This window comes from Gavialis gangeticus, unplaced genomic scaffold, assembly GCF_001723915.1.
Source record: "Gavialis gangeticus isolate Ggan-Ray unplaced genomic scaffold, GavGan_comp1, whole genome shotgun sequence".
Taxonomy (NCBI): Eukaryota; Metazoa; Chordata; order Crocodylia; family Gavialidae; genus Gavialis; species Gavialis gangeticus.
In genome coordinates this window covers 39,184,366-39,195,994 of record NW_017729028.1, presented here as the reverse complement: position 1 = coordinate 39,195,994, position 11,629 = coordinate 39,184,366, and the positions used below count along the sequence as shown (strand labels likewise).

Here is an 11,629-nt window from a genome sequence, read left to right as displayed (position 1 = left end):
GGGAGGGGGATGCTCACCCGGGAGCGGGGTGGGGCCCTCGCGGGAGGGGGAGAAGCCCGGGGGTGCCTCTGCAGGGTGCCAGGCGGTGGTCGCACCCTTGGGTGGGCGTGCGTGATTCGTATAAACCCTGAGATGTCCGCTAGGAAGCCAGCGCGTTCACACCCTCCGGTCTCCCGGAGATGCGTGCGGCAGAATCGCTTTGCTGTTTTTTTTTCCTGTCGTCCAAAAAAAAATTTAAAAAACTGGAAATGGAAGATCTGGGATTTTCCAGGTGGTGCGTGCGGTCCGCAACCGCTGGGTTTGGCTGGTGGAGCGGTGGATGGCTCGGTCAGACCCTGGGTGTGAGCAGGGTGAACGGCTGCGTTTGGTGGCGGTGCTGCTGTGCTGGGTCAGGGATTGCCGGCGGTGATGGGTGTTTGCGGGTGATGTCTTTCATGCAGGCGCGGGTCTCCGTGCGTCTCCCTCCGGGTCTGTCATTAGCATGGAGCTGTTAATGGCCTTTGTTTGAATGGTTGCAGGTAGGGCTTGAACAAATTGGCTCCCCAAAGCTTCATTGCTTCCCTTCCCGGGAGAGGCTGCTATTTGGTAAGGCTGCAGTTAACCTCACCTGGCTGACGTGGTAGGAGGATGTTTGCTCTTGAAATCGGGGTGGACCTTGGCAAGTCGGTGCTGGCGCTGCAAGTATCCCTGCAGAAAGAAACAAGGATCCAAGGTGCGGGAGGAGGGGTTCAATGGGGATGGGGACTTCCGGAAACAAAAGAGAAATTTGTGCTCCCCACAGGCTAAAAATCATGCCTGGTGTCAGGGCTGGGGTCTCGGGTGCTGAGCACTCGCTGCCTTCTGAGTGGTTGGCAGTCTGAGCCTTAAGACAGAAATTGGGCTGCTGATGCAGGTGCTGAAATACAGAGCTAGGAGCTGAGCTTTCGGCTCCCTTTCTGAGAAGCGGAGTATTAAATTCACGTCCTGAGACAGTGCAGTTTTAAACGTCATGGGGAGCATCCGAGCAATGCAAGCCCTGCCCCAGCCTGTAACAACGGTGTGAGTAAACACACAAGCTATATTCCCTGCGCTCTCAAACGTATGGACGGTGGTTCCCTGAGTGTTGCGGATCTGACGCTGCGTGGTTAATAATGCCCTCCTTGCTGGATGCAGCAGTCGAGAACGAATGCATTGGAAGGCTGATCCGAGTATAAAAATAAAACTGCTGTTTACTTGTTTTATGGCTAAGACGCACGCAAAGCAGCTTGGTGGGTCGGGCTGATGGTATCGCTGCCACTGTCGGGTGATAATCGCGTTGTATAACACTCTTGTGTTCACCTGGGGTCAGGAGCAGATTGAAATGTGTCTGCTTGCTTCTACTCCAGGCTCCTTTTGAAACCCATTGGTTTCAGCTACCTCCCTGAATCACCTCGCTCTCCTCTACCTGACTTCTCGCTGATCTTGCCCTGTCTCTCCAGCCAAGTCGCTGGGACTTGAAGGCAGCTAGAGTTTGGCTATCTATTCTAGAGCAGAGTCAAGGCTGCTGGTCACAGAGCTATACACATGTCTACATTTTTAATAGTATTTTGTCAGTATGCCTGGGCAGCTTCTCTCACGTTTAGTACAGCAGAAGCTAGTCACCCCTGTTTTCCTGTAGTATGTACATCTCTTTTGGTAGGGAACTTGGCATGATGCTTTGCTACTGCTTTGGCTTTAGTGCAGAACCACCTGATTTTAAATGGTAAAAAAAAAATACGAAACGTAAAGAGGTACTGAAAGTGTGTGTATGTATAGCGATGTGTTTGGGTATTTAGAAGACAAACCAAGCTAGGATATCCTTTTCAACATACTTAAAAGATTATTTAAATTCTGTATTTTATTTTTAATCTTCTGCCTCACTTCCCTATTTCTCCAACTTATTTAGAAGATAATACCTTTCATTCTTGCAACTTCTCCTGAATTGGTTGCTTTGATTTTTTTTTTTTTTTTTCCTTTTAAAAAAAAATAATTATTTTTTCCCCCACTCTGGAACTGTTAACGTATAGGAGGAATTTAACAACTAAAACTGAGCTAGACTTGGACCTGAACTGTTCTCAGTGGTGGCAGATGACAAAACAAGGAGCCACGGTCTCAAGTTGCAGCAAGGGAAGTTTGGGTTAGATATTAGGAAAAACTTTCCCATGAGGAGGGTATGAAAGCACAGGAACAGGTTACCCAGAGAGGTGGTGGAAGCATCCTTGGAGGGGTTTTTTTAAACCTAGACAAAGCCTTGGCTGGGATAATCTTGTTGGGGCTGGTCCTGCTTGGAGCAGGGGGTTGGACGAGATGGTCTCCTGAGGTCCTTCCAACCCTCTTTTTAATGATTTCAAGCTCCACTGGCCGGGTTACTTAACAGAGCTCTACTTCCATCCAGCATTTCTTCCCACTCGGCATGCGGTGGTGCGATGCCCGGGTCGCGCGTCGGGTGTCTGAGAATTCTGCCATTTCCCTCCAGAGACTTGTTCCAAAAACTAACAGCTGTGGCATCAAAGTTCACTGCTAACTATAACTTGCTGCCTACACCCCAGCTCTTGTTTCTACCAGCTTGCTGTCACATACCCCACACTCATGTGGCTTTTAGCTTTTTGCACATGGCTGGTACCTTCATCCTTCCCTATGTACTTGGAGCAGGGGTGGGCAAAAATCCAGCCCACGGGCCATTTCCCAGCTGCCCCTGCCTGCATGGCTGGGGCTGGTCTCCGTGGAGACCCCAGCAGCAGCTGTGCTGTGATAGCGCAACGCTGGGGTTTCCATGGAGACCGGCCCCGGCAGTGCTCGCAGGATGAGGAGCTGCTCCAGAGCTGTTGGGACAGGGCTGGGCAAAATGTGGCCCACCAGACCATTCTCTCCGGCCTGCAGGGCCCCTAAAAAATTTAAAAAATGAATGCTTATCTGCCTCTGGCTGCCTGTCATGTGGCCCTTGATGGCTTGCCAAAACTCAGTAAGCGGCCCTCTGCCCAAAATAATTGCCCGCCCCTGCACTGGGATCTTGCAGCGGCAACAGCTTCATCCAGATCTGGGGCAGAGCTGCAATCTGCTGCTTGTATGCTCTGGGCAGGGGTGTGCAGGCAGCAAACCGCAGCTCTGCCTGGCTCCTTGCAGCGGTGACGGCATGACCCAGAGCCGGGGCAGAGCTGTGATCTGTGCAGACTGCACGTCACAGCTCCGCCCTGGCTCCAGACAATGCTGTCACCGCTGCAAGATCCCAGCAGCTCTGGAGCAACTCGCTGCCCACCCTGCCAGCGCTGCTGGGGCGGGTCTCCATGGAAACCTCAGCATTGCCGGTGCTGCTGGGATCTCCCTGGAGACGGGCCCCAGCCATGCGGGCAATGAAGCCCGCTGCCGGCCGGATCTGCCATTTTTCCCACTCCTGACTTGGAGGGTGGGTGACGCTGTCCTGAAATATGATGGCCCAGCCCAAGCCCTGAGTTGCGTATGCCATGTATTTGTCCAAACTCCTGTGGTATTTCTAGCAACACCTGTCGAGGTAAGGAGTGAAGTGAGTCACCAACCACGATAGTATTGTTGGAGGAACGAGTGTAACAACGAAGATGATATTTCGGCCCTGGAAAATGTAGTCTCACGGCTCAGTCCTTTAAACACTGAATAGTCGGAGTAACGCTCTCGGCGGTCCATGAGCTCTAGTGCGGTCCGTGCAGGTAGCTCCAGTGACGCCAACAGGATGCCTCGCCGGTGAAAGTACTGTGCACAGCTGGCAGATTTAGAAACACGGGCTCTGGTAACAGGGAGGAGTTGGGTGGGCAGAGGTGGGGGTGAGGTTTGGGCTTACCAAGCATTAGGATGCTGTGGCGGTTCAGATGAGTCGTTCATGTGACCGATTCTGTTGCAAAGCAATTTTGGTTAGGTTGCACGTTGCGGCTCGAGAATCTGGGTCAGAAAAAGAGCAGAGGGTGTTTGAGGGAGATTAGGGGGCAGATTAACACACCAGGGAGGTAGAGGAGATGCACGGGGAGTTGGGTGAAGATGGGTTTGTGGGGGGGCGTCCACAGAGAAGACCTGTGCGGTCCTGTAATAGTTGGAGAAGTTTGAACTGGAGGGTGAGAGATGCCGAACCGCTAGGGGAGGGAAGGAGTGTTTGGTGGCCTTGTGAAATATAGATACCATGAAATTAGGATGCACTTCTGCATATCTAGCGTGACTGTCTGCCAGTAGTGCTAACGAAACGCCTTCATGTCAGCCCAGATGCCTCTGCAATGAATTCTTTCACACATTTGAATAGACTGCAAAGTCCTGGGACGGCTCTGACGTGAGGGCTGTCCTGGCGCATAACATGATGACTGCACTGTGTCCGCTCTTCCAGATGTAAAGCAGGTTGTCTGCCCGGAGATGGGGTGGGCTTGGATGTCCCTCTTCCTCGCCCGGGATTTCTCTACAGCATTTAGCACCCTGTGCAAGCGCAGCAGGCGCTAAGGACCGTGCTGGAACGACTGGAAACCTGATGTTACCTCGAGCGTGTCTTAACGTGGATTATCTTTTCCTTGTTTTTGTCACCCTATCAGCTTTCTGGAAGATTTGAGTAATGGCATGGAATGTGTTTAGCAATCGGCTTTCGGTTCATTCTTCCTCTTCTTTGTAACAGGCGCTAGGGAGTCTTAGTGTGGTTAACCAGTAGGATCCAGTTTGCAACATTATTAAGGAAAGTCCCAGCCCTGTTGAATCTGATGACTGACAGGTTTGTTGGGGGGTTTTTTGGGTTTTTTTTGTTTGGTTTTTTTTACTAAAATCGTTTTATAATTCCTAGCTGCCACATTCAAAGATTCAAGAACATGTTGAGGGGTTTTTTTCACTGTTAACTTTCTGGGGGAGGGGTGGGTCTGAATACATTTTTGGATGTTAAACTCAGACTTGGTTTTTCAGCTGTTGCTTCAGGCTTTTTTGACTAGCGGCCTGGATTTTTTTTTTTTTCCCTTACAAAATGCTAGTGTAGCTCTGCTCTCCTGTACCTCGTGTGAGTTTGGACATGTGCAGTTTAAGAAAGACTAGAGCAGTGATTGTCAACCCTATTAGATTCAAGGCACACCCCCCCCATAATTGTTTTCTGAATGTAGTGCCTTCCCCAGTTGAGAACCAGTGCTGTACTGTCTCAGCTTACCGACTTTATCAGATTAAACTAATGCAAGCAGGAGTGCCTGGTCCATCCTGCTGCAGATGCTCTCTCATCGGGCTCTACACGTGCCTCATGGAAACGGGAATGGAAACCTCTAAAACTCTTGGTTCGGAGATGATACTGTTTATTAGACCAACTAAGACATTGCAAAAAAAGATCTTTCTTTGCAAGCTTTCGGGCTCAGGGAAAATTTAAAGATGGTACAAGTCTCATAGGTAGAAAAATATGGGGACTCGTACCATCTTTAATTTTCCCTAAGCCTGAGGAAGGGTGCATGAGCCAGAAAGCTTGCAAAGAAAAATGTTTTTTTTTTTGCGATTTCTTAGTTTGGTCTAATAAAAGATATCATCTCTGAGCCAAAAGTTTTAGAGTTTTGCATTTCTGTTGGTTTCAGACCAACACGGCTACCAAGTATATCCCTGAATCGTGAAAACGGTGGCAGTTTCACCCGGCTGTAGCTGCAGTAGCACCCCAGTTGAGAACCACTGGAGACTGGGCGCTGGCACCTACTGCTGAGTCCCTGGTCTGGCAGACTGGTACCAGAAATAAATCAATCGGCACCCTGTTGGTTCTTACAGGATTATTTAGGGCTTCAGTTGGGACCTGTCCTAAAGACCTTGTAACCTAAATAGAGAAGGCAAAAGGCAACAGTGGGGAAAGAAGCATGTTGCAATCTTAAGAAGCGGTGTAATGGGTTACGGGTATAACCAAGAGTAGACCCTTGGCCTCCTGAATTTCAGTCCAGTGTCTGGGCCCCAGGACCATACTGAGTGTACAGACATCATGGGATTGTACCCTTTAAGCAAAAGGGCGGAGGCAGTGTCAAGTCCAATCTTAAGGGCTGTAGGAAAGGTCAATTTTAGCATCTACAGGGACATAATGGCTGTAGATGCGTGGTGGAGCAGTTTGTGTTAATCTAATTTACATTTGCTCTTCTTGACAGCATCTTTTGGTTTTTGAGGTAGATCGCTGCAGAAATATTAATGCGCAACTGCCTTTTTATATATTGAACTGGAACAAACTTAGGCAACTTGGGGGCTGATGGTTTCTCTTAGCATGGGCAAGAAAGATTTTTAACCTTGCATCAGGTGTCCAGGTTGTAGCCGTATTGGTCTAGAGGAAAAGGCAATCAGGACTCATAGAAGAGATGATATCTTTTATTAGACCAACAAGATTTTTGCCAAAAAAATTGCACCAATGCCTGATGAAAGGTGTTTGTGCCTGAAAATTTGCAGTTAAAGATTTTTTTTTTTTTCTTTGGCAAAACTCTTGTTGGTTTAATAAAAGATATCATCTCTACTACGAGTCCTGATTGCCTTTAACCTTGTGTGTATTCTCATGTCTCCCCAGGCTGTCATCCTTGAGTGAAGTGTGGCACTCACCTTGCCTGGCTGTATTCTGCCCCCATGTCTTCATTGTGGGCGGTCACTCCCGCCCTTAACTCTGAACACTCCTGGTGCCTATTGGTATTGTCACCTTCATAGCAAACACTTGTTGTCTCAAGACGAGAGGTTAAAGGCAGGGAAGTTTCTAAAAGTTGTGGGCTGCTAGTTTTTTCTACCCTCTTTAAAAAATATAAAATAAAAAAAGGAACATAACTTCATCATACTGCATGCTATGTGTTTGCACCTCCATTGTCCAAAAACAAGACAATGGATTTAAATGAGGCAAGGATTTTTGTGGGTGATATCTTTTATTGGTCAACTTTCTTGGTTGGGGTAGGCTTAGCCAAGCTTTCACGGTCCTCTTCCTCCAGGTTTTAGGTGACACATTTTTAGGTGTCAGCAAACTTGTTTTTTTTAAGACTCTGCCTTGAAACGCTTGAGATGTCGCATTGGTGTAACCAGTTTCTGATAAGTGTCTCTGTAAAGCAGTCCATAGCATCTATTTCTTTAGAAAAAGAAAGGGATGCTTATTTTCTTTCTCTGTTCAGAGCGGGCTTCCATCAGTGGAAAAGCTGACTAATAAGGGGGAAGGGCGGACAGGCAGAGAGAGAGGCTCAGCGTAAGAAAAATGAGGAGACTTGCTAATGTTCCTGTGTGAAGCACAATGTTTGATAAATACTGACAGCATCCAAATGGGCTTTGTAACTTAACTAAGCCAATTCAAATATTACGGTAGATTTGTATAAATCTGAGGTTTCATTAAAAATGAAGCAAAGCTGCAGAGCCTTTTACGCTGCAGGGAGAACACTTGAGCTCCTAAGTGACTTAGCAGCGCGGTAACTGGATTAACATTTATGGGAGAGTGCAGCGGTGATGCAGCAGGGGCCATCTCCAGTGGCTGCAGCACCATCCTGTCCCCCCGCCTCCTCCAGGCCAGCTACTCCAAGTTATCCCATCACTTTTAGCTCAAGCTGAAACACTTTTGCATGTTGGTGGGAGTCTGGTTAGGAGCGAAGTTGGGGTGACGGCCTTGCACTAGCAGTGCAGCGAAGACGAGCCCTAAAGAAGCTTTTGACATCTTTTTAGGACCATGTGCTAGAAGGCTTCTGCTCACTCTTCCTGCCAAGCATCTTTACAACCTTTGGTTTCAGTCTTGCACATCTGTCTTTGGAAGGACCCCCGTTGATTTTTAGTAGGAGTTGTATGGAGAGCTTGTATAACTGTCGGGCATTCAAGAGATCAGGTGGGCCCTTCTTGTTTTGACGTGATGAAATTGTGTGTAGTTTTAGCTGGAAATGTACAGGGCCAAATTCTGCCCTGTTGTACTGGAGCAGTAGCAAATGACCTGTGGTTTACTTGGCTTTGCTTGGCCCGAATGCTGTAATGAATGTCCTTGTTCGTCACAGCTCTTCAAGGCGTAAGAACACGTGCTGCAAAGCAACACTGCCCCACATTTCATGGTCCCATTTGATCAGGAAACATTGAGGAGCCAGCACCTTAAAGGCTATGCCTCCTTGTTATACATCCAATTAACGTGTTTGCATAAATGTGCACGTAGGGCATCAGCCACTGAGGTGGCCTGTTATAACAGGTTTACCCATAGGCAGCACTGGTTATGCCAAGTCCCAGCCTTTCACAGTCTGCCTTGGTCTGAGCACCTTTCTTCCTTCCTCCTCTCACCTGACCAGGAGACTGGACCTTGCCTTCTCCAACGAGAAATGAGGCCCTTGGGTCCTGGTGAGTTCCTGATGTGGTCCTGGGTGGGACCAAGCCGGGGCAGTCTTAATTAGGAGAAATCAATTTAATGGTCTGTCTGTCCTTAGTCCACTGGGGTCCAAATGGGGAGTTTCAAGTTCCATTTATAAGCCAGCATTTTGACAGATTTCCTCCAGTCTTTCTTACTAGCCAGGGATTAAATCAACTGCGTTGTCTTGCTTCCTCTATAGCTCCTGAAGCCCTGTTTTTCTAAGTGGCAGTGATGTACAGTCAGCCCTGCCAAGGAAGCCACTGATCCTTTGCACATGCCCCCTTCTCTGGCCCTGTGCATCGGAGGCACTGCAGAGATTTAGGAGGACGCTCTCTTAAAGGAGCCCTTGATTTTCATTCTCTGTCTCTGCAAAGCATAACTGCAGCCCCTGGAGAGAGGAGCAGCCAGCGGCGGGATGTGGGCAAGCTGGCTTTTCAGTCCCTGAAAGGCCCAGCTAAGCAAACTTTCCTTGGAGGAATCAGCAGCAAACAGAAGGCAGATCAATATGATTGGGCTGTTCAATAAAACGTTCTATGTAAAGCATTCGGGCACTATAGCGACAAGTACTATAGGAATGCCACCCCTGGGGTAAGCTCCATACTATCATTTTGGGTAGTTACATCTAAGTTCCCATAGCTTGTCTTGGCTAATCAGGTTTTCAGGGGTGCATCTTAATTCAAATTCAGCTCTGCCTGGCTTCCTGATGCGGGTGAAGAATGTATCTGCCTCTGGATTGCTTAAAGATGATAGATGCAAGTCCTCTCAGTCTGTAACTAGAAACACCTATTTAGCTACCTTGGGCTTGCGGGGAGGAAGCTGTCATTCAGTCCTTTTTTAGCATGTGAAGAATCTTTTGATGTGCAGTAATTGGCCTGTCTGCTGCAGCATCCTTTTCAGCTCCTGTGCACTCCAGTAATTGCCGCATTATAAAATATTTGAAGCATTTTGTACAAATCCTGGGCCATAAATTATGTAGTAGGGGAAATGGAAATGTGCTATAGCATGCGTTTCCAGGAAGCAAGAGACTGCACCAAAAAATGATGCACTGTAACTTGCTGTTCCACTGGCGTGGATGTTTTGCAGAGTCATGCTGGATTTTTTTCAAATATATTCTCCCTGGCAGGCTTCCCAGAGTAGCTATTGGAGCAACAGCAGCAACCAGAAGTGATGCTATCTCCAGCTGTTTGATTACAGTGTATTGGTCTTGATCCAGTATCCTGGTGGTGTTTAAATCTTCACCTGTGCAATGTCTGAACTTCAACTCTGACTTTAAAAGTAATAACAATAGATCCATTTTTTTTTAAAGGTTTTTTTTTTTGTTTTTTTTTTTCTCCCCATGTTGTAACCGTGTGAGATGTCCCTGTGAATGCTGCACGCTGATCATGGGGGAGCTGTTGCCACGTGTACTCCTCACTGAGGTTCATTTTAATTATTTCTTTTCCCCTTTGGGACAACTGATGTCAACTGTATAGGGGACGGCTTCTTTGAAACCAGTGGCATACCTTGCTTGGTAGACGCTGCACTGGTGAAGTGTGAAAAGATTGCGTAGTCCATCAGAGTCGGTGAAATGCCAGGGGCTGGACAGAGGAGATTTTATAGATGTACCTGATTCCCAGTCCAGCCAGAACCACGCACAATGCCTTAATATAGGGGTGGGCAAAATGTGGCCTGGGGGGCCCCTAAAACATCCTGTCCAGCCCGGGGGGCCCCTGAAAACTTTAGAAAATTAATATTAATCTGCCCTGGGCTGCCTGTCATGCAGCCCTCGATGGCTTGCTGAAATTCAGTAGGCGGCCCTCTGCCCAAAATAATGGCCTGCCCCTGTAATTAATATCTGGGTGTTTTCTGGAGAACTGGGAGGGGGCAACTGAACCCGTGTCCCTTGTGCCATGAACTCCTAGGTAAAACAACGCGAGGGGTGCCACGGCACCCGGATTAGGAACTGCTGCTCTGCGGGAAGCTTCTGTTCATATTGGGAACTCTTCACTTGAACTGTAAATCGAATCTGAACTCCCCGCTCGTGGCCCTTAAGTATTGCTGAAGCGCGTCTGCAGGGCCTCCAGTGCTGTTTACATCCTAATCCCCTCGGGACAGGAAAATCGTGCTTAGTCTGTCTGCAAAAGCGGAGTGTAAAATAAGGTGGGCTAACACCAGGCAGGTCTTAATGACTTTGCTGCATCCAGGCACTGGCAAAATCCATCGCGTCTCCTTGTCCCCTTCTGTTCGATCCCCAGAGGTGCTGGCTGTTTCTTCCCTGAATGCTAGCATCTCCTCCTGGCCCTTCAGCTCTCTTCTCGCCTCCGGTTGCTGTAGGCAGATGAATTGTTAACGGTGTAAAAAAAAAAAGAAAAGAAGAGGAAGCTTCCTTGGATGACTCTGCAGTTTTAAATGCTTGCTGCAGGGAACCGTCGGATATAGGGAGTCCCTGTTAAGATGTCTAATCTGACTAACGTCCTGCCTCTCTGTCTTTCAGCTGCTTGTGTTCCTTGGCACCACCTATGCTCAGTCCAAGCTGACATCTGAACCGCATGCCATAAACCTCTCTTCTGGCAAATACCACCGCCTCGACCGTGCCACTAACAAAGAACTGATCTGTGACAAGTGTCCTGCAGGAACCTACGTGTCTAAACATTGTACAAAGACTACCTTGAGAGAGTGCAGCCCTTGCCCAGTTGGGACCTTTACCAAACACGAAAATGGCATTGAGAGGTGCCATCTCTGTAGGAAACCGTGTGAACCGCCAATGACTGAGAAAATAGCCTGTTCTGCCTTGACTGACCGGGAGTGCACTTGCCTGAGTGGTACTTTTCGGGTTAATGACACCTGCAGACTTCACGCGGTGTGCCCAGTGGGCTGGGGTGTGCGGAAGAAAGGAACAGAGACCGAGGATGTCAAGTGTAAACAATGTCCTCCCGGTACCTTTTCGGATGTGCCTTCTAGCGTGATGAGATGCAAACCATACACTAAATGCTTGGGAAAAAAGCTGATAAAGCTTGGGACAAGAAAGAGCGACAACATCTGTAGGGATCCCTCATCCCCCCTTAGCACAGTGTCTTCGTCAAGCCGAGAAGAGTCTGAAGAACGCTACGAAGTTCAATCTACCACTTATTTTCCCAAAGGTAGCTTTGGCCTCTGGCTCTAATTTTAAGGCTGTTTTGTTCCACGTATCTGGTTGGGGAACACAATTACAAAACGCTAGACTCCTTTATTCTGTTAAAAGGTGCCTTGCCGTCTTGCATCATGGATTATGGGCTTGAACCGTACAGCTGCTGTAGGGCTAGAACAATTTGGAAAGCCTTTTTAAAATACCAGTGACCGTCCATCTCCACTGAAATGTGTTCCAGCACTATG

The 11,629-nt window shown here is 48.2% G+C and overlaps 1 protein-coding gene across 1 annotated transcript in view; it reads left to right on the top strand.

Annotated features, from left to right (window-relative positions):
- The first annotated feature begins 627 nt into the window (after window positions 1–627).
- TNFRSF21 (TNF receptor superfamily member 21) overlaps window positions 628–11,629 on the top strand; it is a 77,942-nt gene continuing 66,940 nt past the window's right edge. The window contains exons 1-4 of the mRNA XM_019520691.1: window positions 628–712; window positions 2,547–2,568; window positions 7,364–7,367; window positions 10,752–11,397. Coding sequence (XP_019376236.1) covers window positions 628–712; window positions 2,547–2,568; window positions 7,364–7,367; window positions 10,752–11,397 — 757 coding nt within the window. The remainder of the gene's footprint in view (window positions 713–2,546; window positions 2,569–7,363; window positions 7,368–10,751; window positions 11,398–11,629) is intronic.